The sequence below is a fragment of the Erithacus rubecula genome, assembly GCF_903797595.1.
Source record: "Erithacus rubecula genome assembly, chromosome: Z".
In the NCBI taxonomy this organism is placed as follows: domain Eukaryota; kingdom Metazoa; phylum Chordata; class Aves; order Passeriformes; family Muscicapidae; genus Erithacus; species Erithacus rubecula.
Genome location: NC_136661.1, coordinates 14,095,272 through 14,120,165, shown reverse-complemented (window position 1 = coordinate 14,120,165; position 24,894 = coordinate 14,095,272). Strand labels below are relative to the sequence as shown.

At 38.8% G+C, this 24,894-nt stretch overlaps 1 protein-coding gene across 4 annotated transcripts in view; it reads left to right on the top strand.

Moving 5' to 3' along the window:
• The window catches only part of ZSWIM6 (zinc finger SWIM-type containing 6), a 103,019-nt gene extending 81,297 nt beyond the window's left edge, over positions 1–21,722 (top strand). For all 4 annotated transcript variants that reach the window (XM_079330132.1, XM_079330134.1, XM_079330131.1 and 1 more), the window contains 9 exons: positions 983–1,159; positions 1,450–1,596; positions 4,370–4,516; positions 6,661–6,921; positions 10,717–10,852; positions 15,327–15,484; positions 16,000–16,163; positions 17,262–17,343; positions 19,125–21,722. In XM_079330132.1, coding sequence (XP_079186258.1) covers positions 983–1,159; positions 1,450–1,596; positions 4,370–4,516; positions 6,661–6,921; positions 10,717–10,852; positions 15,327–15,484; positions 16,000–16,163; positions 17,262–17,343; positions 19,125–19,987 — 2,135 coding nt within the window. In that variant the 3' untranslated portion in view covers positions 19,988–21,722. The remainder of the gene's footprint in view (positions 1–982; positions 1,160–1,449; positions 1,597–4,369; positions 4,517–6,660; positions 6,922–10,716; positions 10,853–15,326; positions 15,485–15,999; positions 16,164–17,261; positions 17,344–19,124) is intronic.
• Positions 21,723–24,894: the final 3,172 nt, after the last annotated feature.

The following is a 24,894-nucleotide window of genomic DNA, read 5'->3' as shown; positions in this document are numbered from 1 at the left end:
ACTCTATATCATACTTTAATCCAATGTGATTGCCAAATCTCACCAAAGTTTTGTACAGTCCTCTTCAAACAAAGATGACGGCTAGTAACTAGGCAAAGTGCAGGGTGTTTTTGCAGGTAAAACTGCTCATTATCATCAGACATGTCAGTAATGATACATATTGCATGCACTTGCAATAAGTTAAAATTAAATTACGTAGTAGGTGTCAGATCTGCACTTAGTCAGGTTTTTCTTGTTTCTTTTTCTTGGTAGATCACCTGTGAAGAAAAAAGCTTGGTTCATTATTAAATTTAACAGCTAGCCAGGAAGATAAGTTATTTGAGCAAATGACCCCTTACAGAGGTGCTTTGCTTGCTCATCAGGTTCAGACCAAACTGGGCAGGCTTTTGATAACTCTGACATGGCTTTTAAACATTGATAGATGTGGTGCCATGTCAATAGAAAAGTTTTGCCATTGGAAGATATCCAGTGAGGATTATGTTGCTCTCATGGCTTCAGCACCTCACTTTCGGAATAGTATTTGTATACGTTCATGACCAGCAAAGTTATACAAGTGCTGAAAGTTAGTGGCACTTTCCAGAAAGAAAAACTACAAATGTTCTATGCAGTTTATCCCTCCTTCATTCTGACAACAGTGGCTCTAAGGAGAGACTGGGGATGCTTGAGTGCCATATACTTTCTGGTTTGTACATGCTACTGAATGTCTTTCACCTCTAGCTCTCTGTGCAAAATGCTGTTTGCCATCAGCCATGCTGGTTTATGGATCTCTCTGAATGCAAGATGAATGGCACACACTTTGTCTGAGCTCTTGGGTAACAGGATGTGAAATGTCATCTGCAGTCTGCTTGGTGGAGAGGGGGCAAGACAGACTGCCGTCGGCTGGGGTTGGTGAATAGGCACAAGGCAGAAATACTGTGAATGACTGATTCACATATGAATGAGTAAAAGCTGATGCAGCTTTCTCAACCTGTGCAAATGACAGATTCATCGAACAGGCCACATCGGACAGTGTTTACCCGAGCCATTGAGGCGTGCGATCTGCACTGGCAGGACAGCCACTTACAGCACATCATCAGCAGTGACCTGTACGCCAACTACTGCTGCCATGACGACACTGAAAACTTGCTCTTTGACTCTCAGGGGTGGCCCCTCTGGCATGGTAAGTGGCTAAACCGGAAAGATGCTTCCATGACTTGGTGCTTTGTTCATTTTCTATGGCATTATTTTGAGGGGGGAGGTGGTGGGGAGGTGGATGAAAAGCCTGGCAAAAAGAACAAAAGGCTCCCTTGAAATCTTGGGTCAGAAGTAGTCCTTTAAGTCTCTCTTGCATAGTTTTAGAAATAAAACAGAAAAAAGTTGAAACAAAAAAGCCCTTTTGAGTGACCTAGCAAAAGAGGCCATTGCATTTATGGAGGCATTGCTATTCTTCAGTTATTTTTTCTGTTTTAGAGCATGTTCCTACAGCCTGCGCGAGGGTGGATGCGTTACGATCTCACGGATACCCACGAGAAGCACTGAGGCTAGCAATAGCTATTGTTAATACACTAAGGAGGCAGCAGCAGAAACAGCTGGATATGTTCCGGGCTCAGAAGAAAGGTAAATGTGGGTAAGAGGAGGCCAGAGGGTGTTCAAGTTGACAGTAACAACAGGAAGTTCACATGAGGAAACTGATTTTGAAGATAAAGTGAAAGAGATGACTCTTAACTCTTCAGTGTGGATAGTTGTAATGTCTCATTCTGGATGTCAGAGGTTTTCTGTAAATGGTGTTGTGACCTGTGCAGGGCTCTTACCAGTCTCCTCCAATATATCTGGCATGACAGAGTCTTTATTCCAGTCAGTGGTTTTGGTTACACTATGAAAATAATCACCCTGTTTACAGGTTTCTGAACGGAACTTTGCATTTGGCATGTCAGATGGTTTTTTTTTTCCTCTGATCTATAATTTTGCTGAGCTTTATATTCTGAGGTGTCAGCCTGAAGAGGATAACAATGATACAAAGTATGAACTACAAAAATTCATCAAATTTGGTAGTGTGTTCCAAGAGAGTCTCTTATAATACTTAACATTTTAGTTTCTCTTAATAGAGGGGGATTGAGTTTTTGTGTGGGGTTTTTTTTTGGCTGTTTGATTGTCTGGGAATTTTTGGGGCTTGTTTGGGTATTTTAATGCTGTTTTTTGTAAAATATTCTGTGGTATTCTACTGAGCACTACCATGGATTTTTTTAAGGGGTGTTCTTCAGATACAGTTTCCATTGCACATTATCCTTACAACCCAAAATAATTCTGCTATGGACCTTTGCTGTTTGAAGAGGCAGTGGAAGAAGGGGGTGGATTTGTGGTAGAAGAGTGCATCTGAAAAAACTGGAATTAGTTTCTCAGCTGCTACACTAATAATCCTTTCTTTCAAATTTTATTTTATATCTTCTCTGTTAGTCTAAATTGTGTGTATCTTCATGCTGCATTGTAGTCAAAAACAGCAGTGTGAAATCATATGGGTAAATTTTTCAATTACATGTTTAGAAGACAAGATATGCACCTAGATGAAAAAAATTTAACTGCAGTTCCTGTGTACCTCTGTACCTTTCTCCCATGGAACCAAGGAATAAATGGTTTTTTGAACACTGTTGTAGGAAGGGAGGTGCCTGTGTTAGTGTATGTATTTGTACCACTGGCAGATGTGAGGAGTTTGTTGCAAGTATGCTGATTGTAACAATGCTCCTTTTCATTCTCAGTTGCTGGTGCAGCATGTAGACATTCAGTACCTCAGTTAAATTCCTTTCCTTGTGAGCAATTTCTGTAGCTATCACCTAATATTCTATTATAATTTAAAAAGAGTGCATGAAATGTGATCCATCCTGCCCTGAAACAAAGTAGTTTGTTGTTTCTCTATTGTCATTCACTGCCTTTTTTATTTTTTAATCTCATGGTGAATTTTTAAAAAACTCTCTCTTATATCATAAAGTGTGCTGGTCTCTATAACCAGAGGCAAACTGCAGCTAGGCCCATTTAACCCAGCTTTAGGCTTTCGTTCAGCAAACACCCCATGCTTCTGCTTAGCTTTTATTCATGTAACTGATCTGACATCTGTGGAACCACTTCTGTGGTTTAAAGTTAAATGTCTCTTATGGGATGATTGAAACCTTTACTTGGCATGACACAAGAGAAGGTCATAAGTAGGCACAACAGAATAAATAGAACAAAGTAAATCAGTAAGAAGTCACCCTGAAGAATCCTTGGTGATATTTCTTACTTCTACCTATTGTCTGTAGTGTGTGCTATTTGTTAGAAATGCAATTATTTACTTGGGTTTTTTCATATTACATACCTTTTTTGGATTCTTTAAAACTATCTCTGCCATCCTGACAGTGTGTCTGTGTTTCATTTTGTTGCCCCACACATTTAAATAGGAGGAGGCAGGACTCAAAAGCTTAATGCATATGGTTACTCAGTTTGATGGTGTTTTGTGAATAAGAGAGTGAAGAGAGGGAGCAGGGGAGCAGAGCAGCCATAATGGCTTGTGTATAGTTTTTAAAGGATTGACAATAATACATCTGATCTCCGATAGTTTACTTGTGTCTGTAAGTGTAAAAAAAGAGGAAAAAAGTGTCAAAGGGCAATTGTTACCGTATGATGTGGATTTGGGGAATCACTAATACCTGTTATCACAGTCACATTTCCTCCAATTTATTGCACTTAGCATTTTTTCCTGTGTTCTAACTGGATAATGGTAAGGGCTACAGAAAAATATTGATGAAAGTATTTGTGGACTAGAATCTTAAAATTACCAAGCACACACTTGATCCTATTAAAGGACTTTTTTTTCCTTTTTTTTTTTTAAGTAACTGTCATTCTGAGTGTAGTGCAGAGAGAGAGAGAGAGAGAGGTGCCGGATAAGCTCATAATTTAAGAAATTGGAACAGATTTTATAATATTTTCATTTATTTCAGCTCCATCAGATTAACTTAAAAATGTAAAAAGAGCACTTTTTTCTGAGTGAGGAAATTGTAGTAAATATTTTACCAAAAAAATTGTTGTTCAAGTAAGCATTCTGAGAAGAGTTCTAGTAGTATCAAGGAAGAGATTTCAAAAGACATTGCCATTGAATTTTTTGATCCATAATACACTTTGCAAGTGCTCAAAAAGGTTCATTTCTTTATCTCTCTTTTCTTACTCCTCATTTGTATATTCACCAAGGACAGTGAATTCACCCCCAAAGATAGTATTTCCTCTTTCTGTGCAGAAGCTAGTGGAAATACTTTGAATTCTGTACTGAAGTGTTTTAAGTAGTTTTACTTGTGTAATTGTTTTGATGGGCTAACATGAGCTCTCTTTCCCTCTCTCCCTCCTCTGTGTCTGTTTTTTGCCTCAGATCTTCTCCACAGGGGAGTAACCTCAATAACAAATCTTGAAGGCTGGGTGGGACACCCTTTGGACCCCATTGGCACCCTTTTTGGTAGCCTGATGGAAGCCTGCAGGGTGGATGATGACAGCTTCCATGGTTTCTCCGATTTCACAGGTAAGACCAAATAAATGCAGAAGTCCTGGTACATTTCTTCATTTACTGGAGGTATTTTTTCAGTCTTGCCTTTTTGAATCAAAGTCACTGTTTCTATACTACAAGAAATCATGTTTGCATACATCAGGAAAACACAAGGGGGAGAAACCATTTAAACTAAGAAAGCACTTAAAAAGTTAACCAGTTACTCATTTTTGAAGAAAATTCCATATTTCATGTTTGAAGTAAAACCCAATACGACTTCATCGCAGCAGTCTTCTCCATGTACATTGCTCTATCTTTTTCTGAGAAATTGCAGGAAATCACAGGATCACAGAGTTGCTATGTTTGGAAGGCACCTCTGGGGATCATCTAGTCCACCTGGTGTGCTTATAGCAGGATCTCCTAGCGTAGCACATGCTCAGGTCTGTGTCCATTTGGGTTTTGAATAACTTCAAAAGTGAAGACTATACAATCTTCCAGGGCAGCCTGCTGCAGTGTTCAGCTACCCTCATAGTTAAAAAGTGTTTTCTTATGCTCAGATGGAATTTCCTGTATTTCAGTTTGTGCCCATTGCCTCTTGTCCTGTCACAGGATACCACTGAGAAGAGTCTGCCACTGTCTTCTTTACATTCTCCCATCAGATATTTATACATTTTGGTAAGATCCTCCTGAGCCCTCTCTTTTCCAGGCTAAATAATCCCACCTCTCTCAGTCTCATTATATGAGAGATGCTGCAGTCCCTTAATCATGTTTATGTTCCCACACTGGATCTCCTGCAGCATGCCCATGTGCTGGGGAGCCCACAGCTGGACACAGCACTCCACATATGGACTCACTAGTGCTGAGTAGATGGGCAAGATCACCTTCCTCAACCTGCTGACAGCACTCCTAAACACAGCCCTGGATGGTACTGGATTTCTTAACTACAGTGTACACAGTATTCCAAAACAATGACAAAACACTTAAAATTGGTAACATACATAGTCTGTAAATTCTAGGAGCTGGAAAGTAGTGTTGCTCTACCAATGCATGATTTAGGATAGGGATAGGATACAGCCATTTCAATTTCAGTATTTGTTCCCCAGGATTTTAACTGGTTAATGACTTAGTCCCTTTCCACCTTTGGGGTAGCTTGTTAACAACACTAGTGTGGATAGAAACTGGATTCATTACTTTACCTGAGGCTCTTTTATATACACATCCACAATCTTCTTGGGGCTTTGCCTCAAAACTCCTTTTATTCAATTAGGTTTTCTTCATTAAATTTCTACTCTCCCACCAGTTCTGGAAAAACTTTCAATTAAAAAATTTAGAAATCAGATTCTCCGCTGTTACTAAAAATCCAAAATAAACCCATGAAATAAAAGTATTGTGTGCTGAAAAATAACTTCTTTTGCACACACATATGTGATCTTCCAAGTGCATTCAGCCTTTCCATTTGTTGCAGTTGCCCTTCTGCTTACATCTGACAATTACAACCTTTTGTTCTCAAATTAGACTGTAAAATGCTACATACTGGAATAGCATTCTGTCATATGTTGTGTCTGTGAAGTACCAAATGAATTGATAGCACTCTTTAAAGCAGTTTATGGTTGGCCTGTGTGGAATTTGCTTGTAATTGTTACTAAAACTAGGACTTCTAATGTTAACAATATGCATTTTTATCATAAACACAAGTGTAACAAATTAAAAGCCTGTAAAGAGTGCTAGCAAACAGAGCATATATTAATGGTGTGGAGTTCCTGGGCCTATTCTAATAGCTTCAGCTGACATCTGTGTAGGTGTAAAAGCACTTTTCCCTTCCTCTTGCACATCAGGACTTTAAGGAAATACAGAAGTGGGTAGGGAAAGAAATTGGAATGGATCTTGCAATTTTGGCGTCATTAACACAAAGCTGGAGGAAGGGCCTTTTTCTAAAATTGCGCAGTTTGAAAATGAAAATGTTAACTTTTTCTTGAGTGGATTATTTAAAACCAACTTCTTTGTATTTCTGCTATGTGGAATCAGATGCCATATTTTAGATTGGAGTGTTGTATTTTGAGATTAGCTAGTAATTGACATAATTAAAAAAAAAAATACTAACAGTGTATGTGGCATTGTAGGCAGACTATGGGTTAAAATGGTTTGCTGATGTGTTTTCCTTTCTGTGTCACCCCTTACAGAGAACCTGGGGCAATGCAAGGCTCTGGAGTACCAGCACCTGCCTGCACACAAGTTCTTAGAAGAAGGGGAATCTTACTTAACGCTGGCTGTGGAAGTGGCACTGATAGGGCTGGGACAGCAGCGAATAATGCCAGACGGCTTGTATGCACAAGAGAAGGTTTGTCGAAATGAGGAGCAGCTCATTTCTAAGCTACAGGAAATTGAATTGGATGATACTCTGGTGAAGATTTTTCGAAAACAAGCAGTCTTCCTATTAGAAGGTAGCTGAATGCAGATGCTAACTGCTTCTCTAAACTGTCTCCACTTACACAAGCACACAGAACTAGTGTTCCTGTAGAAACTGCCTTACATGCTTCAGATGGTGTTTTTGCTTAGAACTCCATGAAAGTTTCTACTAAGTCTCTTATAAAAATTGACATACTTTAAGTATCACATGACTGTAGATTTAAGTCATATACTGACCTATAAACCTGTACATTTTTGAATACACATTTTTCTTTACATATGTTGCGTTTCATAATGTCTGATTATACACTCCAGGCTAACTATTAAATAATACAGAAACCAGTTATCAACCAGATACCAAAATTCTAGGTATTCTTTGTATTCTGCAAAAGGAACTATACTGGCGGCTTTATATATGTATGAAGATTTTGACCACTGTGCCCAAGTGAAGAGCTCAGAAAATTCACATATGATTGCTGAGGCAGAAGTGCAACATTTTATTTGTGTAAATAAAGAATACTATTTCCCTTTGAAGTTTATGTCACAGGTGGAAATTAAAATATTTGGTCAAATATTGTGGCTTCAGGTCTGGTCTTGTGCCTAAGTTATGGCCATGACACACAATTTGTGTTTTGGAATTAGGCAGTGTTTAAATAAAATCTGTACATGGAAGTGTGTACTTTCACCTTTTAAAAAGGTTTTACATGTAGCGCTTAAGCATCATGGTCAGAGAGTGATGTCACGGATTCCAGGGTTGTCTTTCTGGTTTTTGTTTTTTTTTTTTTTTTTGAATGGAAGAAAATTTGTTCAGGGGAACAAATTAGCCAAAGGCATAGTCCGGGTTTTGAATGCAATGTACATGGCTTGAAGGACTGTGGTACTGCCCTAGGTAAGTTGTGAAATTGTTACACAACAGTCAGGTTTTGCTCTATTTTTGTGACACATTAGTCTTTTAGAACTTTGTCTTTTATGGAAGAGGTACAATAGGTTGCTTAGGGTTCCCAGCTTTAAGTCACTGTTTTTGCCTAGATGTGAAACTGCAGAAATTGCAACACAGGGAAAATTTCCATTGTGGTGTGTCTGTACTGCTGCTTTATGACCTTTGGACAAGAAAGATCTTGTCTTGATCTAGCTATTAACATGCAGGATTCCTCTGCATTATAAAATCAGTTTGCTGCATCTTTTCACTGGTAAGGATGCTTTAGGAGGAAAAGGCAGGATTTCTCTGACATACTCTCTGATAATTTTGTTTACTACTTTGATCACTGAAATTCTTTTCATGTTTCCTTAGAGTAGTAAAGAATTGATCATAGTGGGAAGTCTGCTAATAAAACTGCCTAAAAAATTGCCATTGTGAGCAAAGTGCAGCAGTTGTCTTGCATTAGGGTGTGATGAGAAATCTGGCTTTCCTACAGTAGTTTCAGTTTTCTCCACATTAGATAGAAACTGCCAGTTTACATGGAGGAAAAGCGATGCAGTGATGTAAGGTGCTAATCACACCAATTGTGAGTTTTTTGTTGAAATTCAGTGGATACCATGAAGAAAACTTAATACATTATTAAGCTGATTTCTGTGCTGTTGATGCAGATTAATACATGCTGTATGTAGCTACCATTTGAGTGTGTGAGAAAGCAGAATGTAAGACTGTTTTGCAAGAACTGTTCTGATTTTTTGCTTGACTGCTAAATTAATGGCAGAATTTATTTTCACATAAATGGTTTGTCTTGTATTCTTTGTGTCCTGACTGAGTTTCTGACTGAAACACCAACTGGCAAACATACGTGAAATGGTTTCTTTCATTCAGGCAATGCCAGGTAGATTTGAATAGCTTTCAACTTCATTTCAAATGATTATGAGACACACTGTCACTTACTAAATCTTCATTGGTATTTCCTTTGCAATCAGCCCTAGTCTTTAAAACTGACCACCTACATCCCTCAGAATTCTTTCATGCCTAGTGATTTCTATCCTTGCATGCTTTGCTAAGGCAGAAGTCAAAAACATTGCTGAAACAGAAGTGAACTCACATAGCTGGCTATCCATCCATCCATCCATCCATCCATCCATCCATCCATCCATCCATCCATCCATCCATCCATCCATCCATCCATCCATCCTTTCAAATGTGGTGGGTTAGAGTCTTCATAGAAGGAGTAGCTTCTGGGACTGCTGGGTGTTACTGTGCAGTAATATTTAATACAAGAGTCTTACTCCGTATCTTGCAGCATTTAATGCCTGAACCTCTTGTTGCTAAGGTCAGAAAACTGTTTTACACTGTCTTCCTATTACCAGGAATAACAGTCTTAAGTATGCAGGAAAAATGGAGAAATAGGATTCATGTGCATTGTGAACATTTGAAACTCAGCAAGTAAATAGTTGCATTTAACTTTGTTTTTGTTGTTGTTTATCGTGATGCTGCTGTTATCAAGTTGAGATCGACATCTTACTAAGAGAGAAAAAGCCATTGCCCTAGTAATAGGGATAGGTTTCACATAAAATAGAATTTTTAAAATCATGTGGCTATGCTGGACTTACAGCTAGCTTTGATGCATGATCTGACCTTGTGTTCATTGTCATAGAATTCTTCAGGTTGGAAAAGGCTAATAATGTCACTGAGGCTAGCCACCACTGTGTTCACGACTAAACCATGTCCCTAAGTGACACATCCACATTTAATTTGAACACTTTCAATGGCAGTGATTGCACCCTGCCCTGGGCAGCCTATTCCAACACCTAACCACAATTTCCATTAAGAAGTTTTTCCTAATATCCAGTCTAAACCTTGCCTGGCACAGTGTGGAGTCATTTCCATTCTTCCTGTCTCTGTTTGGCTGGGGCTTTTCAGGCAGCTGTAGGGAGTGATAAGGTCTCCCCTGAGCCTCCTTTTCTGCAGGATAAACACCCCCAGCCCCCTCAGCTGCTCCTCACAGCTCTGGTGCTCCAGACCCTGTCCCAGCTCCATTCCCTTCTCTGCACTCACTCCAGCCCCTCAGTGTCTCTCTTGCACTCAGGCCCAGAGCTGGACACAGCACTCGAGGTGTGGCCTCAGCAGTGCCCAGGACAGGGGGACAATCCCTGCCCTGCTCCTGCTGCCCACACTATTGCTGATCCAGCCAGGATGCCATTGGCCTTCTTGGCCCCTGGGCACACCCTGGCTCATGCCACCAGCACCCTGAGGTCATTTTCCACTGAGCAGCTTTCCAGTTATGCTGCCCTCAGACTGTGGAGCTGCATGGGCAGGACCTGGGATGTGAGTCATGACCACATCCAGACCAAAGGTTATTTAAATGCCAGTGTCAGGTGAGATACTTGAGGTATCAGGTGCTACTGTAGTGATTGGTCATGTAATTTCAATTAAAAGTAGACATTTTTCTATCATCATCATTCTTTTTTCCTGAATAAGTGATATTTCCTGAATTTTTGATAAGGCAGTGGCACACCAACAGGTTGCATGGGTATTGATGTGCACAATGGAGGCAGAACTAGGATTGTGACTTTTCTTTTGCATACCAGGCTTGCTGAATGAGCCCCATGGAGTATTGTAACCATTCTGTCATTCATATAAGCACTGGCAGTGTGCTTAATATTATACAATTTGCAGTCTGTCTTGTTTTCCTAAATTATATATGGTATTGAATATAACTGTAACACATTGTGTATATGTGATGCATTATCTATTTCACTGAAAATAGCAATGTAACTTCTTTTGTTCAGCAGGTTCTGTCTTTGAATACCACTTCTAGCTGAAGGTGTACTTAATGCTTTTAAAGGTTCAGAAGTTGGGGTTTTGCAGTTCGTAAAGACTGACATTCTGTTTATCTCTCCTGCAGGTGGACCATACAGTGGCTTAGGTGAAGTCATTCATCGAGAGAGTGTTCCAATGCACACATTTGCCAAGTATCTCTTCACCTCTCTCCTACCTCATGATGCTGAATTGGCATACAAAACTGCACTGAGAGCCATGCGGTATGTATTCATGAGTTGTCTAAAAGGAGCATGAGTAGGGGCAAAGGGGCAAAAGGTTTGGTAATCAAGACCTAGCCTCTTTTTCTAAAATATGCATTTTTTCATTCCAGGAGTCAAGGAGGTAGTATTTTGGTTCTGTCATCTCTAAAAGTAAATGCTATCTGTAGCAACTATATTATAATGTTTTATAGGTGTCCAATTAGTGTTTATTTAGACTTGTAAAGCAGGATTTTCTGTTTCAAATACTTCTAGAATCTCACACCTGGGACATAAAATTTTGTGTTGTAAAGCCACTTTAGCACATTCCTTCTCCCACCCATGTGGTTGTGTGTGTATGATGGTATTGGTAATGAAATAAGGAAAGAGAAGTTTCACCACAAGTCCCAGGATTGTTTGCTGTCCTGCTCAGCAGGATAATTTGTTTCACTTGCCTTCTTTATGAATTGACTCTCAACAGATTTGAGTGGTGTGGTCAGAGCCTGTTACTTCACTGTACTTCAGTGCTTCATAACATCTTAGTCTCTTCTGGGTGAATGTTGGGATCTAAATGGTGTACGTCTAATGACAACAAAATGTCTGGTTTGCATCCCATTTGTCTTCAGTAACCATGAAAAAGATGTTTCTCAGCCAATGTTCAGTGTTCTGTGTCTCAGGACAGATCAGATTGGTAATGATATCTCAGAAAAGATTTCTGAATGAGTTTTCAAGGACCTAAATGATCAGTGATAAAACTGTTTTTCACATAGAATGCAGGGAAGAAAGTGGTGCCTTCTGAATTGTCTGCTCACTATCAAGAACCTAGTAGTTTATGGTTGACAAAAAATAGCCATAGCTGAATAGTAAGAGCAGTGAAGTCTTAAGATGATAAAAAAGAAGAAATGTTGAGCTTTCCTGGTCATTATCACCAAGCATGATTGCACAGTGATTCAAGGACATCCTAGCCACATGAAGAGTATTTAGCTTCATCAAACAGGTTGTGGCCATATCGTTTGGAGCCACTGTCTCTAAAAAGCTAAATAGGGAGAAAATAATTCCTGTGTTCTAAGCTCTAAATGGGAGGCCCTGCATAAGAGGAAAATACAGCTGTCAGTTTAAGCCCAAAGGTCTGCTTAGTCTCTTGGGTATTTTCCTGCCTCCAAGAGTATCTAGTAATGGATGTTATTGGAAGAGTCTAAAAAATGTGAAGAGTGACCTTGCATACTTGCTAATTACAATTAGCATTTTAGAAAATAGATTGAGAAGACAGAAGTACATTACTTATGGACTATTGAGAGCACTCAAATGTATGATCAGAAGGCTACCTGGGCTACTTAAGTTTGCTAGTCTTCTTTTATCTCAAGGTAAGTACGTCAACTGATTATATCAGAACAGGAAGACAGTACAAAATTTGGTACATGCGGGTTTTTTGGTTTGTTTTGTTGTTGTTGTTGTTTGGTTGGTTTGGTTGTGTTTGATTTTGGGTTTTTTTTAAGTTTTTTGTCTTGTATTTTGGGGGGTTTTTTTGTCTTGTATTTATTTTCAGTTACTACCTTAAAGTATTTCTCAAGAGGTAGTTTACATGGATTTTTCCTTCTTAAAATAAACTATTGAAATGATCCTCCAAGGCTGGAGTGATCATCCACCAGCAGCTTTCTTGACTGTCTCGGTGAACATGGAGTCAATATGCAGTTTCATTTGAACAAGGTTTTGCCCAGAAACCAGTCATAACTGAAAACTTATTTTCTGGAAGTTTCCTTTCTCAGCTAGAAAAACAAGTGAGACACTGAAAGATCCAAATGATGAAATCTCCAGTTAGTCTTGGGTAACTCCACCCTCATTTGCTATGAAGCTGCCATCTCAACCAAAGAAATTACTTCTTAAATAGACCAGTATAAGAAAGAGTTGTCTTTTTGTTTCCATCTGGTAAAGTCACAGGAGATGTCAGTGCAATCAGGGCTGTTTTCTCTCCATAGTCCTTTTTTCATCAGTTTATAAGATAGATGAAGGTGCAACCCTAGACAGTAATCATTCTTTTTGCAGTTTGATATTTGTCACCCTTGAGAAATGTGAACTGCTATCTTGAATTGTGGTGATGGCAGATTTAGACACTTCCTATTCCATGTCTGTCTGCATTCTTCTGCACTTCTTAAATTCTCCTGAAGAAGGACGATTATTCTTTCCATTCACACAAAAATGTTAGTTCAGTGAATAAAGGACTCCCAACACAAATCAAATGAAAAAGTAATATAATACTGCCTTGAGGAGACAAGAATAAAGCCATACATGAAGACTGAATGTCTGTCTCATAGCTGAAAGGTTGAATGGGTCAGAAGATGAAAACTTGAGCATCTTGTCTTCCATGGGAGGAAGGAAGTGGCTGTGGCAAGGACAGAAATGCCATGTGGAAGTTACTAAAGGTGCTGCATGGAAATCTTTACAGCTGCTCATGCTTTTAGAAGTGATGTGTATTTCTTTTCTCATACTTATTAAAGAAGTTGATTTCCCAAGATCCCAGCTAGGAACTCTTCAGATAGAAGTATTTAGTGTCAGTCTGCAGACAAGTCTAAATGGGTCAATTACCCATGGTGTCAGCTCAGGTATATTTAACCTCTCTGTATTCAAAACTACCTGTTGCTGTAATTTTTTGAGTCCTATTTTAGTGTATGGTACACTTAATATAAAATTAGTGGAAACTGAGATCATAAAGCCTGTCATGTATGCACCTCAGGTCTGCAAGGACAGAGTTGTGCAGTCCTTGATGGTCACTTCTATCTACAGTTCTCTGCTTGCAGCACTGAAACATATGGAGCATAGCCTTGGAGAACATGGTGCAGTGACCTAGTTGACTGCTTACTTGGAATCTGGACTTGAATATTTGGCTTAGTCTGGTTTGATCCCTTGTTAAGCCTGAATTTCAGTCAGGCTTTGGAAGCCAGACATTAATGGTGGTGTTTAATCGCAAGGTAGCTTTGCTAAAACCTAACTAAATAGTTGATGTTTCAAAGGGAGGAAAAAAGTTAAGAATGCTCAATCTACTTATGCTTTTCTGGTGTTCCCTAACCTTGCCAAAATTGTGTGAAAGCCACCAATTTGCAACAGCATTTCTTTTCATAGCAGAAGAGCACAGAAGCTGGCAGTGAAATTCATAGTGACAAAAGATTTTTCCAGAACAGCCTTTATGTCATGCTTTTTGTCTGTTTACTGTTACTCATAATTTACTAATCCCTTTCTTCACTTAATAGTTAGGATCTTTTCTGTTCATTGAAGCTATCTTATAATGTACCTCTGCAACCTCACTCTAAGCTTTGAAAAAATCAGCTTTAGAGTATATTTACAAAGAGGTGTCTTAGTGCTGCTAGAAAATAGATGCAATGGGTGTGATAGTTATTTGGGTGGTGTGCTGTATTTTTATGTTGCTTCTAGATGCCTTCCCACACACAGACGCACACATATAGATATATAAATATATATATACACATACATACATACATATACCTTTCTCAGTGAGTTCCTAAATATATTGTACTATGTTATTATTATACTAATATGTCATATGCTTCAGCAATTAAAAAAAAGAACCTGATGGAACTTGAATCCACCTTAATGCAAAAAAAAAACCAAAAAAACAACAAAACACAAAGATACTCCACAGCTACTTACAGAACCTAGGTATTTATTTAAGTATAAGAAACTGTAACTTATATTTAAATGGGCTTATTCTATAAGCAATAGTCGGTCACTGAAACACACAATGCATTGGATTTTCAGTGTTCGGTAGTTGCAGTTTTGTTGACGAAAGAGATGCAACTTCCTTGATTCTCACAGAGCACTTCCTTCTAGAAAATGTCATGCATATGAAGGCTGGTAGGAACAGACTTCAGATACTGAGAGACATCAAGAAGCTAAGCACTAAATAAGCTTTTCTTCTGGCTATTGCCTTGCTACTATTTCTTTGACCACTTATATGCTGAAACTATGCTTAACTGTGTTGGAAAAAAAGACTATTTTTGTTCACTCCTACTTTTTGTACTGATATTTATAGAGTACCTTCTGTACTGCCTGTATCTAGTGTATTGCGAGGGCAGTAAGGTTAAGTCTTTGCTGTCGGCTGTCATTTGGATTGTAGTAGTCAACAGCACATTAATTTGAATTTTTTAATCATGAATGCTCCTTGTTGGATAAGACTGTTGTTGATTGATGAATACTTAATGGAGTCTGAAAATAGTTTTAAAAGAAACTTCTCTGTCACTGCTGTTTGGGACCCTAGCATCAGGTACATTATAAAATATTGGTAGATTTAAAATGCCTATTGAAGTAGGAGAGTTTGGCAAATGGACTTTTGAGAAGAAGAGAAGTTGTTATGAATTTTTTTTTTCTGTAACTGAAAAAACATATTTCATAGACAATACCAAGTATTCTTGCAGCTTTAGTTCAGCTTGTGAGCAACTAAATGTAATAGTGGTTTAATGCAAGAGGACTTTTTTTCTTCTTTCAGGTTGCTGGTACTGGAATCCACAGCTCCTTCTGGAGACCTGTCGCGCCCTCACCACATTGCATCCGTTGTTCCAAACCGGTATCCCCGCTGGTTCACTCTAAGTCATATCGAATCCCAGCAGTGTGAGCTGGCCTCGACCATGCTGACAGCAGCCAAAGGTACAGGGCTGCCAGCTGTGTACTCAAAAATGTGTGCTTTTAATAATGCATGGCTAAACAGATCATAAAACTTGTGTTTCAGAGTCTGGATCACAGTCTGGCAGTAGTTTGAAATGAGTACAACAAACTGAACTGGCTTAAGTCTGTCATGTAATTTTCTAGCAAAGTAGTTAATTTAGTTAGCTGATAGCTAGATGAGCTTGGTATGAGGCTGATGAGACAGCTGTTTGCTCTCCTGACACATGACATTGACTATGAGACACAGAAGTGGACAATTCAGTTCTCAAATTCACAAATCAGAGTGACTTTTGGCCCTGCACTAACACCTTCAGACAGAAAAGTGGTCTCTTTTATCTTTCATTCATATGTGATTTAATTATAGAAGCTTTCTAAAACCAGAGTGGGTATAACTGAAACATCCTATTGTTGCACAGCAATGTCAGGCTCAGTTATAATGGATTTCTGGGTGTTTTGGGAGCTTGTTCCATTTTGGTGATTCTGTTTACACCTTGCAGGTGATGTTCGGAGACTGGAAACAGTGTTAGAATCCATCCAGAAAAATATCCACTCCTCATCACACATCTTCAAACTTGCCCAGGATGCATTTAAAATAGCAACACTCATGGACAGCTTGCCAGACATAACTCTCCTGAAAGTTTCTCTGGAATTGGGCCTTCAGGTATTTCCATCATTTGTTGTTATTATAATAGAAGAAAGAAATTTGATGCAGCGTTGGCACTCATAGCTTTTAAGCGCAGGAAAGGATACTGTTTTCAAGCTCTGTCTCAACTTGGTTTTAAGTTCTGTTTTCTCATACAAGGCTTAATACACTGGTAAACATAGACCAAGAATATGCACAGCCTTTTTGTGCCATTCAGGTGGAAGGTAGAGCTGGTATTTGCTGGCTGCAGTCTTCTGTTCAAAGGTGAGAGAGTGTGGTATGTTCAGGATTATATGTCGGGCTGACTAGAAAGTAAAATTGCTCTGATTGATAGAAATGAACTGTATTTCTGCATGGTCTTCAGGCATTTCTTCCTTTTCTTTCTCTTCCTTTCCCCTAAATGAAAACTGGTACATGGTTGTTGAAAGCCAAGGTCAACTATAATGACTGGTTGCTAAGGCAGAGCATGTTGACAACAGCCCTCTCACTTCCATCAAAATCCTTTACTCCACAAGCTGTGGTATAGTCAGATGCATCTGAGTGTGCTTGAGGTATACAAGCACTGCAGATCAGTTTTCAGGCTCTGAGGAGAGACATTGCAAGCTAAAATGAGACGGCCAAGTAGTAATATTAATATTACCTGACACTTTTGGATCTTAGAGTTCATGCAGTTCATTTCAACAAAAAAAAATATTTCCTTCCCTCTTCAGGGAATTCTTAAAAAAAAGCCATGCAAAGACAAAAACTATTTATTAGTTTGCTTCAGTAGATAAAGCTCCAAAGATTTCTGTGGAAAAGATGTTTTCCCAATTGCTTCTCATTCTGAAGAAAGGTATTTTTTGGGGGATATAGGGTTTTTTCTTGCCCCCAGATTGGAGGCAAGGAAAGGCATCCCTTGAAGGATCTGCAGGAAACACTGTCTGTATGCTTTTCAAAAACATCCAAACAGTGTTGTTCAAATTGTTTGTCATTATCAGCTGAAAAAGAAGAATTGGAATGGAGAGAGCAAGAGGCTGCCATTTTAAACTCCAGTATGTTTGAGTACTTTAAAATTCCTATCTGTTTGTCGGTGGCCTTGGTTTGCAATTTAATTTTTATTTTGTGTTCTTTTAACAGGTGATGCGGATGACGCTGTCAACGCTGAATTGGCGACGGCGGGAAATGGTGAGGTGGTTGGTAACATGTGCAACAGAAGTAGGTATGTTCTGAAATGTTTCTCTTATCAGCAACTCTTACAGGGCTTGATCTTCCTTGTCAGCAACCAAGTTCTACAAATGCCTCCCGCTTCAGTTCATCTCTAAAATTCCTTTATTGTGGCAGTGATTAGTGGGTGTTTTTATGCACAAAGCAAATGAGACAATAGTTGAGTAATGCAGTGTGACTTCTTTCCCCCATAATGTGGAGGTGTGCATAACCTATGGGAAGTACACATGTGCAAATATACAATACCTGAAATACTCAATGCAGAAGTGGGAGAGCAGTGTTCTCTCAAGTAGCATGTTTGGATCATTTTTGGTCTTTGGGATGTATTTCCTGCATGTCTTCATGAGGCATCGCATAAACCTGCTGTGTTAAGGTTTACTGTCTTCAGAATGAGAATACAGGATCTGAAAATGAAGATAAGTGCCTTAAAAGCTGTATTGCTGTTAAAAAAATAAAAATCAGCAGCAATGTTAATAGGAAGAATCTAAGTATTTATGATATGAGGCATTTTAATTGTCATTAAAGGTATTTCTGGAGAGCTTTTTTTTTTTCTTTTGTGTTTCTTCATATATCTGAGTTGGATTGTATTGCACAGATTCTTCTTGAGTTTCAAAACTTCTGAGGATTGCTGCTTCTTATTCTCTGAATTAATATATTCTTTGCTTTATGCTTAGCTGGCCATATATTGTTGTCAATAGCGTGGGGAAATAGCACTTATATTTGTATGCCCTCAGCCAGAAAGTGGTTTGTGTCTGCAAATTTTCATGCAATGCTCTTGTTTTATTACTTTTATATCTTTGCTAAGATAATTTTTGCTGAGGTTATCATACAGGTATTAGTGCCTGAGTATTATTTTGTGCAGTTGCATCTCAGCAAATAAAATACTGAGTTTAAAACTGCTTTAAATTGGTTTACATATTCCAATAGAAATGTCCCATAAAGAGCCTATGCAAAGTACTCTTGAGACTTACTCAACACAGTAAAGAATCAATATGGTAATGCTAGAAATCTTTTATTTAAGTGAAGATAATGTGTTCTCTGGCTATGCTGGTTTGCTGCAAATGAGTGAAGGGGTGCATGGGAAGCATCAGAGTCCTTCAGAGAAAATGAAGATCTCTGTGTGTGGTTTAACTGGGCTCAAAAACGTGTGTAAATTGTTAACTCTATGTTCAATTTATGGAACCCATCAGTTAGTGTTTCCTCTGCCTGCCAAACACACTGGGAATACAGTGGCACTGAGAAATACAATATCCAGTAGTTCATATTGCTCATTGTATTTCCATAATAAAGATCTTGATGAGCATATGAGTTTGATTGCTTTAAGGTGTGCTTAATAAGTTCTGCTAAGATATGCCATGGTGTTGTCTTAAGAAAGCCATTTTGCCTACTTTTCATATGTGCTGTGCCTTGAGATTTACAGTGAGAAAAGAGGTTGCAATTGCCCTGGTGTGCAAAGTGAGGGCTGTTTTTGAGTGATGAGACAAAATGAACTTGACTGTTTCACCCAAATTGTCTTAAGTAAAATAGCTCAGCTGTCACAACAGGAGATTAAAGCTTATTTTGCAGGCTGTTTTGTAATGTTTTAGGTTTATGTGATTGCTGCAGAGTTTTCACAGTACTCTTGGTTTTAATGTTCTTTTCTAGCCATGCTGTCTGTGAGTCCTTCTGGCTGGGATGTACTGGTAACCTCTTAGACTTTGTGGGAAGTGTAATCTGAACATCTCTATCTCTGCTAGGTTTTATCAGTTGTGGCTAATCCTTTCTGTCTCTCCCCAGGTGTTTATGCACTGGATAGTATCATGCAAAACTGGTTTACACTTTTCACTCCAACAGAAGCCACTAGTATTGTTGCTACAACAGTGATGTCCAACAGCACCATCGTCCGTCTGCATCTGGACTGCCATCAGCAGGAGAAGCTGGCCAGCAGTGCTAGGACGCTTGCTCTACAGTGTGCCATGAAGGATCCTCAAAACTGTGCCCTTTCTGCACTGACCCTCTGTGAAAAGGATCACATAGCTTTTGAGACCGCTTACCAAATCGTTCTAGATGCTGCTACAGCTGGCATGAGCTACTCGCAGCTTTTTACCATAGCACGATACATGGAGCACCGGGGTTACCCCATGCGGGCCTACAAGCTGGCCACTTTGGCCATGACACATCTCAACCTGAGTTACAATCAGGACACACACCCTGCCATTAATGACGTTCTGTGGGCATGTGCGCTCAGCCACTCCCTTGGGAAAAATGAGCTAGCAGCTATAATACCTCTGGTGGTCAAAAGTGTCAAGTGTGCAACAGTACTGTCGGACATTTTGCGTAGGTGTACTTTGACCACTCCTGGCATGGTGGGACTTCATGGAAGGAGGAACTCTGGTAAGCTCATGTCACTGGACAAAGCCCCTTTACGGCAACTCTTGGATGCCACAATCGGAGCTTACATTAATACAACTCATTCACGTCTCACTCACATCAGCCCACGACACTATAGTGAGTTTATAGAGTTCCTCAGCAAGGCACGAGAGACCTTCCTAATGGCTCATGATGGTCACATCCAGTTTACACAGTTTATTGACAACCTAAAACAAATCTACAAAGGCAAAAAGAAACTGATGATGCTGGTTCGTGAACGGTTTGGTTGATGAAAATGAGTGATATGGGGATTGGGGGGGAGGGGTGATTTGTTTTTACTTGAGCCTGCCTTTGTATCCTTTTTAACTTAAAGAAACAGAGCCACACCGGTATTATATGTGTATAGTTATATTGAGTTTGCAAACTAAACTGTCATGTTGTGAAAGTTTGTGTGTTTAATTTTCTTTTCTTTTTTCTGTTTTGTATGAGAGAGAGGTTAAAAAAGGTTTGGTTTACACTGAGTATATGTTGTCAAGTGGCAAAAGCCCACATTGCTCTCCTGTTCTTTCTGTATACGTTCACAGCCTCAAAAACAAACATATATTGCAATGGCTTTAAAAACCAAACAAAACACCTCCATCCTGTGATAAGTACCTCGAATGGATTCAGCTTTACTCCTTTGTAACTCATCCTTACATTTCAGCATATTTAAGCAAACCAACAAGTGAAATACTAATAGTTAAAAGGCTGACCACGTGGCTTTGCAGTGCTGTTCATCCAGAAGCATGGCACACAATGCTTGTGCATGTGGAAACTTAGCGACTGTCAACATACATTCTCAGGGATTTATCAAAAAAATTAAAAAAAGAATGAGAGCATTTATTGTACTGTATATATATTATAGTATATGTCTGAATATTGAAAAATATAACATTAACTAATTTATAAAAAAATCTATGTAATGCAAAATACTTGAAGCTGCAGTAGCTTGGTTTTAAACAAAAAAAAAACCTATCAGAAGGACTAAAGTGCGCCTTGCTTCAGGGTTGGCTCAGGTGGTGAACTATATGCTGGGCATCTATGCAGAGCCACCTTTTGGATTGCATGGTTGGACTGATACCTATTGGGGAAAATTTTATATATATATATTTATACAACCTGTGTATACATATATATGTATACACACATTCACACATGCTTGTAACAGGCACTATAGTAAAGAGGGACAACAAAAAATACACAGCCAGAGCAGCAAGCCTTAGCATTAAGAATACAGTATGCCAGAATTGGGGTTTGTGCCTCCTAGCCTAGAAGACTTAAAGAATATCCTTTTTGACACAAAACGCAAAATGTTTTCCAAAATTATTGACATGATACGTTACGCCTTTGCAGTGAGCTAATAATAAGCTAACCTTTGTGCACAAATAACATATATATATATTATATATATATATTCTGCATAGGTATTTTGACTTTGTGCAGGACAGAAAGTTGTGTAGGTATGACTGTTCTACTTTTCAGTTTGTTTTTTTAATATATTTTATTTTCTCTAGAATTACTCAAACAAAAGCAGCCTTCTATCTTGCCTTGTCTTAATGCTTTAAAATAACCAAACTGGAGATCTAACTACCAAACTGTTCATTATATTATTAAGTACCAACTTTGGTTACAGTATAGTGTCTTTACTTTAGCTGATGGTTCTGTATCCTTGTGCTTTTTAAAGCAGTTTTTATGTTTTGGTGCAAAAGTTGTCCAGTGTCTCTTGTTCCCTTCATTAGAGAACATGCTAGAGGTATGTTTGTAGGTATTTTTGTTTAGAAAAACTATTTCATGCTCTCCATTTTATTTATTATAATAGATAAAAAGGTTGTATTTCATCACCCATGTAAACATGCTCATGAAGTTGAAAGTAATTAAGATTTGATACACTGATATCAATTTATTTATGTAACTAAATCACTGTTTTATAAACTTGTTAATGATCAATTTTTTTGTTTTGATTAAAATTAGTTTTTTGAAAGTTGATTCTGCCTCCTTTAATCGTGTCTGTTACTGGAATTCAGTTGTGTTCATAGATCATTAATGCATTAATAACGATTTCACTGCAGTGTGGTAGTATGCAATATGACCACCAGGAAATTAATGTTGTGTTCCTCAAAATCTGCTGAGGAGTGGTAGTGTTCACAGCTGCTGGTGGAAGAAGACTTGGTACTTCAGAGAAGGGGCCAAATGCTGCCTGTGTCTGAAGAGGTGTGTTCTGTACATCAAACAATAAGTCTTGATATACCATCCTGATAGGATTCTGGAGTGTGCATGGGTGTGTTTCCACTCTTGATTCTTTGGGTGACCATGAGAGCTGAAATGTGCTGCAGATGTATTCAAAGACAATTCTTCATGTTCATCAGTTGGCTTTTCTAAAGTGTTTTGTGTGTTTTGATAAATGCAACTTATTCCACACAGTGTGAAGCTCTTACTCATCAGCTGACAGCTGATATTTCTATTTTTTTGAGCCTATATGCCATAGGAATTGTTTGAATTTTCTGGTCCTTGGAGAATAATGGAATATGACAAGACTGCAAATGGAAGAGGAGCTTTCTGCTTTACCACCATTTAATAATCTTAAAAATTTACTTGATGTCATATTTGATCTGATCACCTTCAATTCCTTTCTTTTTTTTTAGTATCTCCAGCTGAAAAGAGAATTAGTATGCAGCAAGCAACTAACAGAGATACCAGTGTAACCATGAATTCTGACAGTGAGGCTTGCATCACTGAAGATAAGAAGGAAAAGGTCTGAATCTTTGTACAACTTGTCATGTAAAATATGAGTCTTTTACCAAGTCTTGCTAACAGCTGAGATGTCCTGACCTAATAGTGCTAACGTTCTGTAACATTTTGTGACTTCAGTTCTTTCCAAGTATTGAATTCTCATTACATTTCTGGTTCATTGCTATGATTTATCTGTCATGGGCAGTAGCATAGGGAGGAAAAGAGAATTCCATTCTGTAAGAGTTTGCATGATTGGGGGTTTTTTGTGGCTGCTTTAGTTGGGTTTTTTTTCTAATTTTACAAACCATGCCACAGTAAAAATAATTCTGGATTATGTAGATTGCAAAACTGAGGCCTCTTTGAAGACCAGGCATTAGAATTAATTGCAGTCATGGTGGTTATCACCTGGTTTAAACAATCACATGGCTGCTTCTTGCAGAACTGATGGAATTCTGTTTGGCTTATTTTCATGAATGAGTAAAATCTCTTCTGTGCCTGCACTGGTGCTTTGCAGTACAGTTCACACCACCTTGCCAAGCCCTCAAGGACTAACAGAGACAGGGCAAATATTTCTAGTAAACCTGTCTCAGTATGTCATGTCCTTGGTTTGTGACAGTAGGAGGAATCCACCAAAAAGAGAAAAGCTTGAGGGCTCTTGCTAGAGGCATTCAAAAGTCTGAAAGTCACTCTTTAATATTTTCTTAGTGTTCTGTCAAATTAGGCTGAGCTGTTCCTTTCAGCTTTGGTTTTGCTTTGTGTTTTTTCTTAGCAATTCAGGTTTTCATGTAAGTGAGTATAAGTAACAAGTGCAGCAAAACTGGGGTGCTGCTTACACAGAAATTTTGTCTTCTGAGATGTAGTTAGAGTGAATTTGCGGTTGTTTTTTTTTTTCACTGAGATGCCTTCAATTTCATAAAAATGAGGATTTTTTTAGTGAATAATCATACAACCTTCCATTTCTGCTTTAAAAACAAAAGTTCTAGGAGTTCATCTAATTTTAATGGAGGATATTATTTGGAAAAGTAGCGGTGTAGCTGATACCTTTACCTGAATTCAGAAGTGTGATGCCCTCAGGTATCTTCTTGCTCTGCAGTTTTGGCTAGAGATAAAGCATTCACAGACAAACATTTTGCCACCATTTTAAATGCTTGCCCCGTTTAAAGTACAAACTTTGTGCAAGGATAAGTGGGGAAACAAGGAACATAAACCACAAAGTGTTTTGCTAGACCCTTGCCTTGGAACAGGCAAGACTATACTGAATGTGAAATGAATGTGAAAAGCTTTGTAAGATCTTAATTGGAGAGACAGCCAAGAGTCAGCTTTACCTGTGGGAAGAGGTTGGTGGGATCTGGCTCCTGTGGGGAAGTGTACACTCCACAGTGCACATGGTGAGAGAAGTCTTGCCTCTGCTAACACCCTGGGCAGTCAGCATCAAGTAGCACCTGCCTGTCAGCTGAAATGTTTGCAATCCATCTTTATGGTGATATCTGTAGCCCTGCTTTTACTAAAAACAGAGAATTGTATACTCTGAGAAAAACAATCTGTCTTAAAAAGAAAATTACATCAGCTACTGTATTTGCAGGCAACTCAAAGGTCATAGGATCTAACATTTCTTTTAGGTTATATTGACTAAAAAGCACGAGTTATTTTTAAAGCCAACCTTGGCTAATTTTTATAGCTCTTTAGGTGCAGAACAATAATGACTAGGAGGTACCACAGTCATGAAGCCACCCAATGAGTCATCTTTTGTTGTTTTGTGACAAATGCATTTCATTGTTGGGATTTTTTTCTTCTTTAGCCTTTGTCCTTTTGCATATGTAATTGAAAGAGCTGTGTATTTGGAAAACTTTACATGAAAGGTGATGTACTTGTGGTTTGATGATATAAAAAGAGCAGCAGAGTTATTGCTTGGTAACCATGGTCCGTGGTGTTGGAGAAATGTGTGGAGCAGTGAATGGGAAGGGTGAGCTGATGCAGGGCTGGTGAGCTCAGGAGGCCTAAGGGAGCAGCCACAGCTGATGTGCAAAACCAGCACTGACTGCCTTTCCACCACTCTGACCTTGGAATTGTTTGTCTCACCACAGGAAAGTCTTGGTTTGGTGTCTCAGGCATCAAAGGCACATCACCATCCACAGAAGTATTCTGGAAAGTCAAAAAATGGATGAGGGTGATTAAGGACAGAGCTAAATATTCCTCTGGTGAAGCTGCTGGAATTACATCAAGGCTAATGTTGGCAGACGCTTTTGGGAAGCCTGTTAGTTACAAGAGAAAAAGTAACAAGAAAACTAGTGCCAAATTCTGCCTGGTCAGTGGGCAGGAAAAATATCTTGGGGTTTGTGGCCTTCATTTCCAGACAATATATCTTGCATTAAGCAGAATAATGTCTACTTGTAGCACTGTATTGCCCAGCTTTTCCAATGCCAGGCAA